This window comes from Macaca mulatta, chromosome 3 (assembly GCF_049350105.2).
Source record: "Macaca mulatta isolate MMU2019108-1 chromosome 3, T2T-MMU8v2.0, whole genome shotgun sequence".
Classification (NCBI taxonomy): Eukaryota; Metazoa; Chordata; class Mammalia; order Primates; family Cercopithecidae; genus Macaca; species Macaca mulatta.
Window position 1 is genome coordinate 169,871,389 of NC_133408.1, and position 19,617 is coordinate 169,891,005.

The 19,617-nt window shown below is 38.1% G+C and overlaps 1 protein-coding gene and 1 long non-coding RNA gene across 4 annotated transcripts in view; both read right to left on the reverse strand.

Annotated features, from left to right (window-relative positions):
• The window catches only part of TMEM209 (transmembrane protein 209), a 42,487-nt gene that overhangs the window by 22,388 nt on the left and 482 nt on the right, over positions 1-19,617 (reverse strand). For all 3 annotated transcript variants that reach the window (XM_028844951.2, XM_077995039.1, NM_001257572.1), the window contains 5 exon segments: positions 18,643-18,779; positions 18,461-18,519; positions 17,120-17,251; positions 16,441-16,682; positions 7,155-7,356 (listed from right to left, as the gene is read on the reverse strand). In XM_028844951.2, the coding sequence (XP_028700784.1) occupies positions 7,155-7,356; positions 16,441-16,682; positions 17,120-17,251; positions 18,461-18,519; positions 18,643-18,779 (772 nt within the window).
• Positions 12,804-14,401, reverse strand: LOC144339932 (uncharacterized). The gene is made up of 2 exons (XR_013415543.1): positions 14,128-14,401; positions 12,804-13,935 (listed from the first exon to the last, which is right to left on the reverse strand). It is a non-coding gene; the product is annotated as an uncharacterized LOC144339932 (long non-coding RNA).

Below are 19,617 nucleotides of genomic sequence, written 5' to 3' on the forward strand. Positions count from 1 at the left end.
GGCCTCTGAACCAGGACACTCATCACACTTCAGGGTTATAGTTTTTGTCTGTTTTCCCAAATAGAATTGAGTTCCTTGAAAGCAGGGAGCATTTTCTTTTTCCTAGCATCTAGCAGAGCGCCTAAATAAATAAGCAAGTTTTTGACAATTATATGGTATTTATAAAGGGCTTATATTTTCAGAGTTTAACTGATATAAAAAATATCAATTGGTACTTTATACCCTCAAACAAAACTCATAAATAGAAACAAGTTTTTTTTTTTTTTTAATCTTAGCAGAATTCTGAAAGGAATGACTGGAAAATAACAAAACTCATTTTCCTTATGTTTACAGGCACAAAGAATTAGAAATCATCAAAGGGGATATGCAGCAATATTTCATTTCATCAAAATTTTGAAGGTTAGCTAGTAGGAGCGTTGGTGAATGTCGTATGTTTCATCCTGGCATAAAAAGCTACATATAGTAAAGAAACATCACACTTTGTATGAAATAATGGCAAAACTGACTTTAGGAATGAATTAATGTTAAGAAAAGCAGTTGCCAACCAACACAAATGATTTAATAAATAGAGAACAGAAATGGAAAGAAACATGGTCATAACAGAGCATAAAGTTATCCTATTTTGATTAATCACTGCGATTATTAACTTTAAGAAACATAAGTTTTCTATGAAAAAACTTGTATTTGAGAAAAATTTCATTGAAGATTGGCTTTAGACAATGAATAGAAATAGTAAGTTCTAGTACCTCTGGGCATTAGTCAAAGCAAAGAAAAAATGTACATAGCAAGTAATGACAAAACAGGCCTTTCCATGATGCATACCACCACCACCACAATAGCACACAATCTACAGCTGGAGAACCTCAAAAAACTAAGAGTCAAAGCACATGGAGATTTGGAAATCTGGCAACACAGCAAACCAGACAACCTAAAACATCTCCCACCATAAATATCTAAAAATATTTATTAAATAAAATACGTTCTTTAGGCAGGTGCGCGGTGGCTTACGCCTGTAATCCCAGCACTTTGGGAGGCCAAGGTGGGCAGATCACTTGAGGTCAGGAGTTCGAGACAAGCCTGGCCAACATGGTGAAACCCCGTCTCTACTACAAATACAAAAATTAGCCAGGTGTGGTGGCGCACGACTGTAATCCCAGCTACTTAGGAGGCTAAGGCAGAATTGCTTGAACCCAGGAAGCAGGGGTTTCAGTGAGCCGAGATCACCCCATTGCACACCAGCCTGAGCAACAGAGCTAGACTCCATCTCAAAAACAAAAAAAACCTCAATCTCAAAAACAAAAACAAAATTATTAAAATGAATAATGGAGCTTGCAAAAAAGTAAGGCTATGAATAGCCAATGGTTAAAAATGAAAAGAGAATTAAAAATCAAAATAGCCTGTAAGAGGATGCTGTGGCTGCTCTAAAGAATTTTGTAGGCCTTGAGAAATCTATTAGCTTGGAATTCATTGCCCAAGTGGGAAATGGAGATAAGGATTTGGGCCCATAAGAGGTAGAGAGCTGGGCTGACACCTTTCTCCTACCCCTAGTCCCTGCTGCTGGTAGAGGACCAGGAATCTCAAAGGGCCACATTCTGAGTAGATAAGAAAAAAATCTGTTCAATGGGACCAGGAGATAATGAAAGCTTGTCTGTCATAGGTTGTTGGGAGATTTAAAAAAAAAAAAAAAGAAAAGAAAAAGCACCCCGAGATTTAAAAATCATAGATACATCTTCACATGGGTTTAGAGTGCCCATTTATATTACCTGTGAGGTCCAGGAATCTCCAAGCTTAGAAATTACTTAAGTTAGCTCAAAGTCAATAATACTCCTAAAGCACCTGACAGAGGCAAATACAAGACAGCTAGGAAGAGACAAAGCTTCCATCCAGCCAAGATAAACTTATCAGAAACAAACAGAAATTACATCAAATACAAGGAAACAAGCCTCCAGGCATAAGAACTAACAAGACAAAAATGGTGAGTATTTAACCTCCAAGAACTTTAGATAATTGAACTATTGGACAAATAACTTTTAAAAAGTGTGTTTAAGCAACTGAGACAGAAAAAGGAACTGAAAACATAAGAATAAAAAATATTCTACAAAAACCTGGCATATTTGAAAACAACCAAATAAAACTATAAAATGAAAACAAATGGCTGAAATTAAAAAACTCAATGAATTAGTTAAATAACAGTTTAGACATTACTAAAGAAAGAGCTGATGAGTCCACAATGACTAAACCAAAAAAGTTGGGGTGGGGGTAAAACAGAACGCTCTTCTTTAGAGAAGAATGCCCAACTATGAAATGTAGAAATAAATAATTAGAAAATCTCCACTTTAGCCAGGCGTGGTGGCTCACACCTGTAATCCCAGCACTTTGGGAGGCCAAGACGGGAGGATCACGAGGTTGAGAGATCGAGACGGATCCTGGTTAACACGGTGAAACCCCATCTCTACTAAAAATTCTTTTTTTTGAGACGGAGTCTCACTCTGTCGCCCAGGCTGGAGTGCAATGGCGCGATCTCGGCTCACTGCACGCTCTGCCTCCCGGGTTCCCGCCATTCTCCTGCCTCTGCCTCCCGAGTAGCTGGGACTACAGGCGCCCGCCACCGCGCCCGGCTAATTTTTTGTATTTTTAGTAGAGACGGGGTTTCACCGTGGTCTCGATCTCTACTAAAAATTCAAAAAATTACCCAGGCGTGGTGGCGGGCGCTACTTGGGAGGCTGAGGCAGGAGAATGGTGTGAACCTGGGAGGCAGAGCTTGCAGTGAGCCGAGATCGCGCCACTGCACTCCAGCCTGGGAGACACAGCGAGACTCTGTCTCAAAAAAAAAAAAAAAAAAAGAAAGAAAGAAAATCTCCACTTTATAATCACCACTTTATCAAGGGCAAGGATCATCAATACATGCTAAAATCACTGGGTAAAACGCTGTTACAGAAACAGGACATAAAGGGAAAATCATGAAGAAATCCAGTTGCTATCACCTTAAACAAGTGATCCAATTTTATTACACATCACCGACAAAGAGACAAGGCAGCATCACGCATCTCCTGATGTCATACACTGAAAAGGACATGCCACCACCTATGTTGTATTCTTGCCAGAAAATAATATTTAAACGGAATCTAATAGTAACAAAATGATGAAACAAATCTGAATTTTCAAAACAATAGCCTGGTGTCTTCAAAATGTAAATGTCATAAAAGAAAAAAAGAAAACAAAACAAAAACCCCCACAAAACCCAAACTATCCAAATGGTTTAGATTTAAGGGGACAACAGAAGCACAAGTAAATGCAGTATGTGATACCTGATTGGATCCTGCATCAGTAAAAAAAAAAAAAAAGCACTATAAGGGTCAGTATTAGGTCAACTGGGGAAATGTGAATATGAACACTTGTAGTATTTTAAGCATGACAATCATATTGTAGTTATTTGGTTTGTTCCTTTGAGACGGAGTCTCGCTCTGTCACCCAAGCTGGAGTGCAGTGGTAAGATCTTGGTTCACTGCAACCTCTGCCTCTCGGGTTCAAGCGATTCTCCTGCCCCAGCCCCCAGAGTGGCTGGGATTACAGGCTCGCGTCACCAAGCCCGGCTAATTTTTTAGTAGAGGCGGGGTTTCATCATGTTGGTCAGGCTGGTCTGATCATGAGGCTCCTGACCTTGTGGTCCACCTGCTTCGGGCTCCCAAAGTGCTGGGATTACAAGTGTGAGTCACTGTGCCCAGCTCATATTGTAGTTAGAAAGCAAAATGTCTTGTTCTTAGGAGATGCATGTGAAATACTCAGGAATGAAGTGGCAGGATGCCTGCAACTTCCTTTCAAATGATTCAGCAAGAAAGTGTGCATGAGAGAGAGAATATGAGGGCTGGTTTTTTACTGCTGGAGAAAGTTACAAATATGAAAAGTGGAGAGGACAGAATAAACTGTATAGCTGGACTGGAATTAGAAATAACATTATAAACTCATGGTTTTTTAAAAACAGACAGAATAATACATATAGATGTGTGTGTGTACATATATTGGTGTATGTGTCTATACAAATATTTCCTAGAGGACCTGGAGTAATGATACCTCAATAACAACAGTGTGCCCAGTGCCCAGATATTAATTTCTAAGTATCGTTCTCCATTAAAAGGAATCAGGGCTCTTAGAGAAACAGACTGACTCTGGAGCTAGCCAGGGACAACACAAAATGAGCCTGACATTTTGTGGTACTAGAAAGGTGGTAGGGGTGGAGGGATTAGCTCAAAGAATGATGGTATCATGTCAAAAGAACAGAGAAGTCAGCTTACAGAGCATCCCACTAGCCCAATCTGGGACAATCTAATCATCAACATAAGTGATATGATTAGGGAGAAGAAACCTTTATCTTATAGAATACCAAGAAATAAATGTAAGAGGTGGCTACACAATAATGTAAATGTACTTACCACCACTTAATTAAACACTTAAAATTGCTAATATTGGGCCAGGCACGGTGGCTCATGGCTGTAATTCCCAGTACTTTGGAGGCTGAGGCAGGCAGATCACCTGAGGTCAGGAGATGGAGACCATCCTGGCCAACATGGTGAAATCCCGTCTCTACTAAAAATAGAAAAATTAGCCAGGCATGGTGGCAGACGCCTGTAATCCCAGCTACTTGGGAAGCTGAGGCAGGAGAATCGCTTGAACCTGGGAGGCAGAGGTTGCAGTAAGCTGAGATCTACCACTGCACTCCAGCCTGGGCGACAGAGCAAGACTCCATCTCAAAAAAAAAAAAAAAAAAGGTTAATATTGTAAATTTTATGTATACTGTATTAGTTAAAAAAAAAAAAGAAAAATGTTAAAGGAATAAATAAACATAGGAGAAATGATGAAACTGGAAAGCCCCATGACAACCAACATAGTAATAATTTTGAAAATAATCTTAAAAGGATGTTAGAACTAGTAAGTCAAAGTTTGATGGGGTCAGGCACAGTGGCTTACGCCTGTAATCCCAGCATTTTTGGAGGCCAAAGTGGGTGGGTTGTGTGAGCTCAGGAGTTTGAGACCAGCCTGGGCAACATGGCAAAACCCTGTCTCTACTAAAAACACAAAAATTCGCATGGCATGGTGGCATGCATCTGTAGTCCCAGCTACTCAGGAGGATGAGGTGGGAGAGGCACCTGAGCCCTGAATTCAAGGCTGCAGTGAGCCCAGATTGTACCACTGCAATACAGTGAGACCTATTCTCAAAAAAAAAAAAAAAAAAAAAGGCCGGGCGCGGTGGCTCAAGCCTGTAATCCCAGCACTTTGGGAGGCCGAGACGGGCGGATCACGAGGTCAGGAGATCGAGACCATCCCGGCCTACACGGTGAAACCCCGTCTCTACTAAAAAATACAAAAAAAAAACTAGCCGGGCGAGGTGGCAGGCGCCTGTAGTCCCAGCTACTCGGGAGGCTGAGGCAGGAGAATGGCGTAAACCCAGGAGGCGGAGCTTGCAGTGAGCTGAGATCCGGTCACTGCACTCCAGCCTGGGCGACAGAGCGAGACTCCATCTCAAAAAAAAAAAAAAAAAAAAAAAAAAAGTTTGATGGGGACCAAATATTTATGTAGTTTTAGATAAGTAGCTTCCCACAAAATACTTATTAATCATTTATTAATTTGCACAAAATACTTAATTTTCGAAAACCTATGGGCACAGAAGGGCTAACAGAATAGGGATAGAGATAGATATACCAGACAGATACTAACCAAAAAGAAATTAATATAGATGTGTCAATGTCAGACAAAATAGACTTTAAGGCAAAAAGCCTAAGAGATAAAGATAAAAGGCATAATTCACCAGAATGATATTCACAATTCTGAATTTACATGCATTTAACATAATCTCATATGTATATTTAGCAAATCTGACAGAATTGTGAGAAAACACTTAATGGTAGACAATCAATGGGAGCTTCTGGCATACTTTCTGACAACCAATAGATCAGGCAGATAAAAATTAGTAAGATAAAGAATTTAAGAATACCATCAAGAAGTGTGACAGTGAACAAATATAGAGGCCCAAATTTAGAGACTCTGCATTCTGTTCAACATACCAAAGCCATTTACAGAAAAGTGATCACATGGTAGACCTAAAAGCAAGTCTCAAACGAATAAACACAAAACTGATAGGTACAGATCAGATTCTCTAACCACAGTAAAATTAACTTAGGAGGAAAAAAAGGTAACCAAGCCTTTTCAGGCTTGAAAATTAAAAGCAACACCAATAACACTTCCGAACAATAATAATATTACTTCTAAATAGCTCCTACTGGGTCAAAGAATAAAAGTGAAGTCAGAAAATATCTAGGTATTACAAAGATGTGCCAAGGATACATAGGTTCTTTGTATTATACTCTGTATTAAAGTTTCAGTAGACCCAAAATATTTCAAATTCTTTTTAACAAGCATGTATCAAAAATAAGAAGATAATACTGACTGGTTTCTGTAACATCTGTGGCACTTTCAGGCAAAATGAAATTAAAAATCACTGGTGAGACTTCAAGCGACACAAAGAGCCATGGTCCAATAACCGGCTTCCTTAGTAGTGCCTAATATGCTTTCCATGAAAGTTCCTGACAGGGAAAAATCATTACTCAGTTCAATAACCTAATTTGGTTTCAAATAATTGACTCTGTAATAATCAAATCCACCCCAAACAGATTAAGATCTGCTAACACTCTTTCCCAAGGTAAACTATAGGCTTTCAGGAAATACTAAAACGCAAGTTTTAAAATGTTCTGAAAAACAGCAGCGCTTCTCAAGTGAATACATGCTCTCTCTTTCAGCCTGCTCTGCCACACCAACCTTCCAAAGGACTACCTGAAAAGAGACAGCTATAATTTGAGTAAGTTTACTATGCACTGCTTCAAAACATTATTTTGTAGCCTCAACTTTAAATAGAAATTGTAACTTACATTATACAAAAAAGCTTTCAATCTTATTGTAGGTTCAAGATTTCTTAGTTTAGCTATATTTCACTTCTTAAATTGTGAACTTAATTCTAACTGCGTAAAATTATGTTACATATAAAGTAAAAAAAGTGCTAACAAAGTATGTTAGTATGGATATTAAAATAATGAAAATAATAGGTTAAGGATTAAGTGACACCCAAAATAGGTATAGTAGATATACAGAAAATATATATGTACCCAGCTTAACCCTATGCTGTTTCTCTTCTTCACTTCTAAGAAAAGTATCCAAAGTCCGTAGGTCGGTCATGTAGTCTTCTTTGTCAGTAGGTGAGTTGTAGACGGTAGGTGAAGAACGGTAGCGAGATCTCAATCCACTGCTTTCTACTGGTCCAACAGTGGTAGGGTATGAAGAAGGAGGAGAGGGGCTAAAGCTCGTCAACTATACAAAATAAAAGATCTTTACGTTATTTTTCTTTAATTGAAATTCATTTTGTTTTGGTTTTTGACTTAAGTAAAACATCTGGTAGAATGGCAAAAATCCACAACACTGACAACATCAAATGCTGATGAGGTTGTGGAACAACAGAATCTCTCATTCTTTGCTGGTGGGAATGCAAAATGATACAGCCACTTTGAAACCCAGTTTGGCGGTTTCTTACAAAAGTAAATATTCTCTTACCATACGATCCAGTAATTGTGCTCCTTAGTATTACCCAAGGAGTTGAAAACTTACATCCACACACAAACCTGTACGTTTATGGCAGCTTTATAATAGCCAAAACTTGGAAGCAACCAAGATGCCCTTCAGTAGGTGAATGAGTAAATAAACTGGCAAAATTAGGTAATGGAGTATTACTCAGCACTAAAAAAAAGTGAGCTGGGCACGGTGGCTCACACCTGTAATCCCAGCACTTTGGGAGGCTGAGGTGGGAGGATCATCTGAGGTCGGGAGTTTGAGACCAGCCTGACCAACATGGAGAAACCCTGTCTCTACTGAAAATACAAAATCATCCGGGCGTGGTGGCTCACGCCTGTAATCCCAGTTACTTGGGAGGCTGAAGCAAGAGAATCGCTTGAACCTGGGAGGTGGAAGTTGTAGCGAGCTGAGATCGTGCCATTGCACTCCAGCCTGGACAACAAAAGCAAAACTCCATCTCAAAGAAGAAGAAAAAAAAAAAAAAAAGAAGTGAGCTATCCAGCTACGAAAAGACATACAGGAATCTTAAAATGCATATTGTTAAGTGAAAGAAGCCAATCCGAAAAGCTACACAGGTATGAGTCTAAGTACATGACACTCTAGAAAAGGCAAAACTGGCCGGGCGTGGTGGCTCAAGCCTGTAATCCCAGCACTTTGGGAGGCCGAGACGGGTGGATCACGAGGTCAGGAGATCGAGACCATCCTGGCTAACACAGTGAAACCCCGTCTCTACTAAAAAATACAAAAAAACTAGCCGGGCGAGGTGGCGGGCGCCTGTAGTCCCAGCTACTCAGGAGGCTGAGGCAGGAGAATGGCCTGAACCCGGGAGGCGGAGCTTGCAGTGAGCTGAGATCCGGCCACTGCACTCCAGCAAGGGGGACAGAGTGAGACTCCGTCTCAAAAAAAAAAAAAAAAAAAAAAAAAAAAGAAAAGGCAAAACTATGGCAGCAATAAAAAAATAAAAAAAAACAGTGGTTAACAGGAATTTGGAGGAAAAGAAGAATGAATAAGTGGTAAAGATTTTTTATTCTGTATGATACTATAATTGTGAACACATCATTACACATTTGTCCAAACCCATAGAACGTACAACACCAAGAGTGAACCCTAATGTAACCTATGCACTTAGGGTGATAATGACGTATCAATGCAGGTTCATCAGCTGTAAGAAAGATACCACTGTGAGGGGTATACTAATCATCGGGGAGGCTATGCGTGTTAGGACAGGGGATTACACGAGATCTCTTGACTTTGCTGTGAACCCAAAACTGCTCTAAAAAATAAAGTCCATCAAAAAAAAAAAAAAAAAGTAACTCAAGGAGCCTAGGAGTTAGAGGTTACAGTGAGCCATCACCGTGCCGCTGCATTCCAGCCTGGGTGATAGAGCAAGACCCTGTCTCTTAAAAAAAGAACTAACACATGCATATTTTTAAAAATAGAAAGTATAAATAAAATAACATCTGTAACTTTGCCAGCCAGAGATAATATAAGCCTTTTTCATATTTTATGTATTTTAAAATCTCTAAAATATACACAGCTTTGTCAATGTTATGATGAAGATAGCGCACATAAATCTTTGAATTTCTGATGGCTTCCCTTAACAGATTCCTAAAACTGAAATTATTTGGTGAAAGCATATTAACAGTTACTTGATATACAAGAATTTTAAAAACTGGACATTTAATTTGCATTTCCCTATATTTATGATGTTAAACACTTAAAAAATACAATTACTAGTCACTTGGATTACTTATTTAAATGTTTACTCAAGTACATTTACAATTTTTTTCTATTGGGGTCTTATGATCACTTTATATTAGCTTGCAACAAGTTAAAGATTAATCAGTCTTATAATTGTTTAATGCTGTTTGAAAATAAAAATGTTAATCCTCTTCCACACAGATTTCTTTTATTTTTGAAATTAACATATTACATCCTTATATACACTATATCTGGGCTATTATTGCATTAATTGGCCTATTTTTGCCTAGAGGCCATAATATTTCACTTATTAAGTTTTAATGTCTATGGGGAAGTATCCTGTTACTCAAAATTTTCTTGGCTCATTTGTTTTTCTTTATTAACTTTAAAATCAATGAGTAACTTGCATAAATCTATTTTTAAAAAATGGTAGACTGGGACTAATTAGAATTGCATACACCTTATACATTAGCATGTAGGGAGAAAATCTTTATAACAATATCTTTTTATCCAAGAACATTTTCTCTCTCTTCATCTAGCATCTCTAATATTTCTTGGCAATATTTTGGCCCCACTTCTAAAGCTCAATCTTGGGATCTTATGTTTTTTAATCAATTATGAAAGGAATTTGGAAACCCCTATAGATCTAACTAAATAATGCTGGCATATATATAACTGTAAGCTATTGATTTTCGATATTTACCGTGTATCCAGCCACTTAACCAAAGTTTTTAATATGAAAATGGATGTTTTTAGGAAACAGCTTTTCAAACTTTAGGTTTTAAATGAACTCCTGAATATAATGTATTAATAGATTTCCTGCATTGCTAGGATAAACTTTACCTGGTTATCAATTATTCCTTAAAGGTTATTTTGAAAAGAAGAAAAAAAAGTTGTTAATTTCTGTGAATTCAAACCATTATTTAGTTTACTACTTTCACATTGTCCTATTTATTTTTAAGTTTTTTTGGTTTGTTTTTTACAGATCCCAGGGGGAACTATTTTGTGCTTTAAGTTTTATTACATTCTATAAAGTAAAATAGGCAGTGGTATTCTTATCTTTTCTGTATTTGGTAATAATTCGTATTGAATACCAAGTATTTAGGCAATCATTATATATGTCAGGCAATGTGCTAATTATGCTTAATACATATATTGTCTTATTTTATCTTTTCAATAACAGGTACACGGCCGGGCGCGGTGGCTCACGCCTGTAATCCCAGCACTTTGGGAGGCCGAGACGGGCGGATCACGAGGTCAGGAGATCGAGACCATCCTGGCTAACACGGTGAAACCCCGTCTCTACTAAAAAATACAAAAAACTAGCCGGGCGAGGTGGCGGGCGCCTATAGTCCCAGCTACTCGGGAGGCTGAGGCAGGAGAATGGCGTGAACCCGGGAGGCGGAGCTTGCAGTGAGCTGAGATCCGGCCACCGCACTCCAGCCTGGGTGACAGAGCGAGACTCCGTCTCAAAAAAAAAAAAAAAAAAAAAAAAAAAAAAAAAAGAATCAATAACAGGTACACATGATTACTATATTCGCCTTATGAGTTTACATAACTTGCTGAAGATCATATCAGGATTTCAATCCTGTTTTCTAACTCAAGTTGATGCTAACATGTTGTTTTACTGGATCAGAATTAGCTGTTCATAGGCCAGCAAAATATTAATAACTTTTAGAAGATGGGTAAAAGATACACAGGAGTTCACTATATTAAAACTGGTCACTTCACTTTTGTGAGTTCGAGATTTTCCATAATAAAAAGTCTATAAAGTAACTGTTTCTTCAAAGTTTAAAAGAACTCAATAATAAAACTTAAGGGCCCTACAGTCTTCTGGGCATGTATGTGATGTATTGTTTTTAAATTTTCTCTCTCATTTTGGTTTTCTACTTCTTAGCCAATTTTCTGGCTTTTTTTTTTTTTCCCCAAGAAAAGTAATGTATTTCATTAACTTTTCTAAGTTATTAGTTTGGCTCAACAGACACTGATGTAGCATCTATATTCCATATACTGGGCTAAGGAAACAAAGATGAATAAAAACACATAATCCTGTGCTCAAGAGGGTTACAGTCTAGAGGGAAAAAAGTGAACATTATTATAGACTGAATGTCTGTGTCTTCCCCAAATTCGTATGTTAGAGCCCTACCCCCCAATGTGGCTGTTTTTGAAGTAAGGGGGTCATCAGCCTAAGTGAGGTCATTGGAGTGGGGCCTTGTTCTGACAGGCTCAGTGTCCTTACACGAAGAGATACCAGAAAAGGCATGGGAGGGCAAAGTGGCTGTCCGTAAACCACAAAGAGCCCTCACCAGGAGCCAAACTGGCAGGGACCTTGATCTCAGGCTTCTAGCATTCAGAACTATGAGAAAATAATTTCTGTCAGGCCACAAAGCCTGTGGCATTTTTTAATGGCAGCCCAAACAGACTAATACAAGCAACTATTTTAAAATACTATGCTTTGTTTGATATATCATTATGCAAATATTCTAAGGTGGGAATGTAAGTAGCTACAAACCATGGTATGGGGCCAGGTGTGGTGGCTCATGCCTGTAATCCCAGCACTTTGGGAGGCTGAGGCAGGAAGACTGCTTGAGTCGAGACGTTTGAGACCAACCCAGGCAATATAGCAAGACCCCATCTCTACCAAAACAAAACAAACATAGAGTGTTTCCTCAAAAAATTAAAAATAGATATACAAACTCTACTTCTTAATATATACCCCAAAGAACTGAAAGCAGGGACTCAAACAGATAAGCTGTACAGCCTTGTACACTGCAGCATTCACTCTTCACAAAGGCCAAAAGGTAGAAGCCATCAACATATGAGTGGATAAACAAAATGTGGTGTATACATACAATAGAGTATTATTCAGCCTTAAAAAGGAATGGAATTATAACACATGCTACAACATGGATGAACCCTGAGGACATTATGCTAGTGAATAAGCCAGTTAAAGGACAAATACTGTATGATTCCACTTAAATGATGTACTTAAGAGTATCAAATTCAGAGAGACAGAATAGTGGTTGCCAGAGACTTAGGGGGTGGAAAAAGAGAGTTAACTGTTTTCAATGGGCACATTGTTTCAGGGGGGAGATGAAAAGTTCTAGAGACGATGATGGTGACAGTTGCACAATTTGAATGCATTTAACGCTACTGAACTATGCACTTAAAAATGGTATGTTTTATCACCATTAAACAAACAAAGGATGATGTTAAGAGTGTTTTCAGCAGACAGAATAACTTAAAAGATGAGTAACAACACAGAGACATGAAACGTTATGGTAATAGCTATTCTCTGCTCTTACCATAAAATGTAAAAATATTCATTTTGGTTTAAACTTCTCTGTATCCTTTTCTAAATCTTCCATTTCAATTTCTCCTTAAGTCTATGTCTTATTTGCCCTGCTGATTTGACAGATTTGTCTATTTTATGGGATTTCCCATGCACACAGAAAAAAGCTCTTAGATAATAATTCATTAACATTTGCTTTTATCATTTTAAAAATAGCTTTATTGAGATATAAATTCACATACCGCACAATTCACTCATGTAAAGTGCACAACTCAATGTGTTTTAGTATATTCACAGGATTATACAGCCATCACAATCAATTTCAGAACATTCTTTTCCTTCCTCCCACTAAAAAAGAACTAATCAGATATCAATCTCCTTTTCTCCTTCCTTTCCACCCCAACTTTAGATAACCACTAATCTTCCTGTCTTTATAGATTTGCCCACTCTGAACATTTCATATAACTATAATCATACAATATGTGGTCTTTTGTGACTGGCTTCTTTCATTAGCATAGTGTTTTCAGGAATCATCCACGTTGTACCATATATCTATCATTTTTTCTGTATCCTCCTTGTTATAATTTTATAATTTTGACCTGAATTCTTAGTACATCTATTTTTATTTTTTAAAACAAAAATGGGCACGGCGAGGTGGCTCATGCCTGTAATCCCAGCACTTTGGGAGGCCGAAGTGGGTGGATCACTCGAGGTCAAGAGTTGGAGATCAGCCTGGCCAACACGGTGAAACCCCATCTCTACTGAAAATAAAAAAATTAGCTGGGCATGCTGGCGGGTGCCTGTAATCACAGCTACTCAGGAGGCTAAGGCAGGAGAACCGCTTGAATCCAGAGGTGGAGGCTGCAGTGAGCTGAGGTCGCACCACTGCACTCCAGCCTGGGCGATAAGAGTGAAACTCTGTCTCAAAAAAACCCCCCCAAAAAACAAAAATAAAAACATTTAAGGTTAAGAATTTACCACTGCATATAGCTTTTACTATATCCATAAATTCTGATACTGAAGCATTCTTGTTTTCCTAATTTTAATTTAACCTAATAATTTGGTGAGTATTTTAAAATATTTTAGTGGTATTTTTCAAACCTTTATTTTTAATTTCTAGTTTTCTTTTTGTTTTGGTCAGAAAATACAACATGTTCAATTCCATGACCATCTCAAATAGAATGGCACAATATTCAATAGTGTTCTTATGGAGGTTCTTATTAAATTTTATTGCTCCCATCTTTTGTGTCCTTATTTGTTGCCTACTTTATCAGACATTGATAATGCTAAAGTCTTCCAATACAATTGTGTGTATTGATTTCATTTTTCTAAAGGTTTTTGCTTTACATTTTATGATGCTGTATTATTCAATATACAGGGATTGTAACTATTTCATCTTATGTATTATTTCTTCCATCAACTTAAAATGACCTTTTGTCTCATAATTCTTACTCCTCTGAAGTTATACATTGTTAATACTACCACCTTATTTTTATGTTTTCCTGATATGCCTTTGTCACCTTTACTTTCTTTTTTTTTGAGACAGAGTCTCGCTCTGTCGCCCAGGTTGGAGTGCAGTGGCACGATCTCGGCTCACTGCAAGCTCTGCTTCCAGGGTTCACGCCATTCTCCTGCCTCAGCCGCCCAAGTAGCTCGGACTACGAGCGACCACCACCATGCCCGGCTAAGTTTTTGTATTTTGTTTAGTAGAGACGGGGTTTCACCGTGTTAGCCAGGATGGTCTCGATCTCCTGACCTTGTGATCTGCCCGCCTCAGCCTCCCAAACTGCTGGGATTACAGGCGTGAGCCACCGCGCCCAGCCGTCACCTTTACTTTCTTTTGATATTTTCCTGATACATCTTTTAAGATTTAAAAAAAGAAAGATTACTAAGGTTAAAAAAAACTCATTTCATTATTTTTCCCCTCAAATTTGTAAATATAAAGATATACAAGGCAAAAGAAATGACTGGAAAAGAGTAGGTACAAAGGGAGAGTTAATGTAAGAAAAAAATTATTTCTTTAAAAATAAAAATTATACTTGATATTTTGGTGTTGTCACTTCTTTTGTACAAACAGAACATAAGCTTGATTTATCTGTTTTTGAAGCAAAAATGCAATAGTATTTGACATTTTTTGTTCTAACAGTCCACAATGAAACTGCTACACACAACACTAAAAACACAGCAAGTGAACAGAATCACCCAGAAGACTCTAATATGCAAAATCACATGTAATACAAAGGAGGCTCCAAGTCAATTAAAGGTAAAAATAATTTATGATATTGGGACAACTAGTTATCAATTTTAGCATAAAATAAAAATGAGTAAAATTATCATCTTATACTATAGTGGGGGGGAAATCAATTCTGAAAGTGAGAAAATTTCTAAACTTAAAAACAGAGCAAACCACAAGGAAATAAACAGATAAGACTATTAAACATTTAAAGTTTCTGTATATACATATATTTTATACTCTATAATTAAATAGCAACCCAAGAAAAAATATCAGATTATACAGACCCAAAAGACAAGTGAGTAAAGAACGAGAACTTCCTGATTTAGCTATGTGGCTTTGAAAGAAATCTTTGTTAAAAGTTACAATAGATTATTGTCATGTTTCTTTTCTTTTCTTTTCTTTTTTTTGAGACAGAGTCTTGCTCTGTTGCCCAGGCTGGAGTGCAGTGGCCCAGTCTTGGCTCACTGCAAGCTCCGCCTCCTGGGTTCAGGCCATTCTCCTGCCTCAGCCTCCCGAGTAGCTGGGACTACAGGCGCCCGCCACCTCGCCCGGCTAGTTTTTTGTATTTTTTTAGTAGAGACGGGGTTTCACTGTGTTAGCCAGGATGGTCTCGATCTCCTGACCTCGTGATCCGCCCGTCTCGGCTTCCCAAAGTGCTGGGATTACAGGCTTGAGCCACCGCGCCCGGCCGTGAAAAATTATTTTTAAAAGTCGCATTTACCTATGAGTTATGAATTTTCACTACATATATACTTTTTCATAAAAATTTAACTTGTACAAAATTTTCAAAATTCTATTACCTGCCAAAATTAATTTTAATATCAGATAACCAGTAGTATGGAATTTCGTTACAAATAAATACGTATATGGATAAGAGCAGACAGTGTGTCGGTTTCATCTCCAGAGACTCCTCTTTTAACTAGCAGCTATAGAGATGTCAGTCCAACACAGTAGCAACAGCATCTGAAATGACTACTCTTCTTTCAACGCCCCTCTTATATTAATAGTTTTATGCTTCAGGAAGGAGTCATAATTTCAATTTGTCAATCCAGTTTCTATTAATCCTAAAAATTGGAACAAAATTTCACATTACTGTGGGAGTGGGAATGAAGGTTCCCACTATTCCATGGAAAGTGTCCATACTCAAGATTAATTTGTACTCATTGGGAAAAAAAAAACCAACTATGTGACAATCCCAGTTTCTAGCTTAGAAGACACTCCAACATGATAAAACACACTAAAACTCTAAAAGGATATACAAAGGCCTCACATGAAGAAGGAAAGAGGGAAAACATGAGTAAAAGCAACCAAAGTAAAAAATCATGGTTTCAACTTGTTTCAAAGACTTCTGAAAGATCGTAGATGGTGAACCTAAGTTTGTTATCTCTGCAAATGCTCATTTTTTCTGTTTAAGACGTTGTGTTTGAGATACTGTGTTTTTTTTAAAACCAGATATTCTTGGTTTTTAAATGGGTGTTCTGGGCAAGTCAAGTCTCAGTTTGCTCATTGATAAAATAAGTTTTGACTCATTAGGTGATTTTTAGTATACCTCCCAATTCTAAAATAATGTGACTAGACAAGAGAAGAGAGTCATTACCTTATTATAACCACTGACAGGTGAGTAGGTCACTCCAGGGCTGTAAGAACCACTGCCACCTGAGGACAGACCTTGCAGCTGAGGACTGTAACCAGTCATACAGCTGGTGGTGAACTTGGGACTGGTACTGGGTGAACGAGATGGGCTATAACTCAACACACTCTGACCCTGAATTGAAGGGGAAGGTGGAGCGGGAGGGATCTGGGTTGCTGCCAGATCATGTGGAGGAGTAGTCTGTACAACTAGAAGGAAAAAAAAAGCAACATATGTGTATGTACATACAAATAAAATTATATGAAAATATATTTAAGCAACTAAGTCTTTTTCTTCAGGGAAAAAAGTTAACAGAGTTACTTGGTTGTTAAATCACAGAATGTATTATTACCAAAGGACACAAATTAGGTGTTTATCATTTCCAGAGTGCAAAATCAGAAACTGGTTTCAACTCAGCAAGTCAGTCATTTAATTTTAATTGCACCTGAACAATGGAACAAACTTGCATGAAATAGTGGACTGTATACAAGAAGGAATAATCATTGGTCATAAGACAATTTATTGTATCCTGCTTAAGATAGCTGATGTCCCTTCCAGCTCTGAGTCTACGAAATGGGAAAATTAAATTGAGAAAGATTTATTGTCAACCTTTTCCCCACCTTTGCAAGAGATGTAAAACACTCACCAGCGGTTTTCAACCCTAAAAGCGTTTGCTGTCCAGGACTAACAACCAGACTTGTTGGTGCCACAGTATATTTGAAATATCTCCAAAAATCAAATAAGGCATTAAGGCTGAAGAGAGATGCAAGAGCAAGCTCTGGAAGAGAACAATTTTTTTTTTTAAATAAAAGGGGGGTGAGGAGGGCATTTATAGGAGAACACAAAAACCTTCTATACTTAGCGAACTAACTAAAATTACCTTCTTATTCCTCATAAAAACTGTAATTTAATGAATGTCTATTATCTGTAGGGCAGCTGGGCATGGTGGCTCACGTCCACAATCTCAGCACTTTGGGAGGCTGAGGCAAGTGGATCACCTAAGGTCAGGAGTTCGAGACCAGCCTGGCCAACATAGTGAAATCCCATCTCTACTAAAAATATAAAAATTAGCCAGGTGTGGTGGCACACACCTGTGGTCTCAGCTACTTGGGAGGTTGAGGCAGGATAACTGCTTGAACCTGGGAGGTGGAGGTTGCAGTGAGCTGAGATCCTGCCACTATACTCCAGCCTGGGTGATGGAGCGAGACTCCTTCTCAATAAATAAATAAATAAATAAATAAGTGTAGGTCATTTACTAGTGAGTTTCAAAATTTCAAAATAACACTAATCCTAGCAACCCTGTACAGTAAATATTTTCACCTTCATTTTAAATATAAACCAACACTCATTCAGAAGCCAAGTGACTCTTACAAGAGTATAGAGTTAGTTAGTGAAGCCATGATTCTAACTGAGGTCTGCTGATCGCAAATCCCTTGCTCTCCCAACATGGCACACTATCTCCCTGTAAAAGACTTTAGATTAATGTGTATAGACTATGAAATTTATTTTAACATCCATAAAGACTCTTTATACCCAAGGACTATGGAAGAGCAGACAAGAAGAGAGGAAAGAATGTGAAAACTGAGGAAGGCATCAATGGAGCAGAAATCTGGGCTGGTCTTGAAAGGTAAAAAGGTAGAGACGCAGAAAGGGCATTTCAGGAGAGTAACAAAAACAAATCTCACTAACCTCTAAACTTATTTTTCTTCACAGAACTCATAATTACCTGAAGTGTTGTTTATTAATTTGATTGTCTAAGAGAATGTTCCTTTCATAATAGCAGGGTTTTACCTTGCTCCCTTTCTGCTGTATTCCCAGTTTTTACAACCCAGCAGGCAGGCAAATACTTGTTGAATAAGGAAATGTATACTAAGCTGAATTAAACCTAAAGGCAGTTTTTCATTGGTAAATGTATACTAAGCTGAATTAAACCTGAAAGTAGTTTTTCATTGGTAAATGTAAGTTACAGTGAAAATTAATTACTTACCAATATACCAGAGGGGCCAGTATGTCACATTGTAATATGAACTAATCAATTTTCCAGTCCTGAAAAAAAATTAGAAAGGCTTTCCAATGATCTTAAAAACACCAAAAATCAAAAACACAAAAATCTGTGGAACCAGTCACCAGCTTCTTAAATTTTCACTTTTTTTGGGCTGCTTCACTTACATTTCAGTATATATCATTCCAGCCATAGATACATTTAGGAGTCCCCAGGCTAAGACCACTTTTCTAGCCTCTGTTTCTTTTCTCATCTTGATGGTTCTGTCAATAAGGGAAGCACTAGGGTGTCCCTCCCCCTGCATCTATGAAAAAAACAAAAAGCACAGGAATTAACCAAAAGAAACTATTGCTCCATTTAAAAACCAAATTTTGCATCCCTTACAAAGGTAACTGAAACTACATATACCTTCTCTCATCTTTAAAATGTTTTACCAAAACTTTTTCCATTTTAGTATCAGTATATAGAAAGGGAACCCAAAATTATACATAACTTCATTGGCATCACAGTGTAATCAACAGAGAAGTGGCTGGCTATGTATTTATTTATTTAGAGACGGAGTCTTGCTGTCTCCCAGGCTAGAGTGCAGTGGTGTGATCTCGGCTCACTGCAACCTCCACCTCCCAGGTTCAAGCAATTCTCCTGCCTCAGACTCCCCAGTAGCCTGGATTACAGGCGCCCACCATCGTGCCCGGCTGAGTTTTGTATTTTTAGTAGAGATGGGGTTTCGACATCTTGGCCAGGCTGGTCTCGAACTCCTGACCTTGAGATCCATCCGCCTCAGCCTCCCAAAGTGTTGGGATTGCAGGCGTGAGCCACCGCGCCCAGCCGTGGCTGGTTATTTAAGAACAACTTAATACTTCCAATATATAAAAATGTCTTATTTTGTAATTTAAGGATTAATGATTATGTCTGGAAATACTTTGTATTTTGTCTTTGGGGTATGTTACAAGGACCAGGCAGAAGGCTAATTTCAGAAACTCAAAATATCAAGTTTGGGAGGCTATATTCCATATCTCCTGTAAGTCATAAGGACTCTTCTACATCCTCATGCAGACGCCATTACTATCTAAACAACTCTGCATTTGGACGGCTGTACTCCAGGGCTCTCCCTTTTGTGTGTGGATAAAGGATAAGGATTT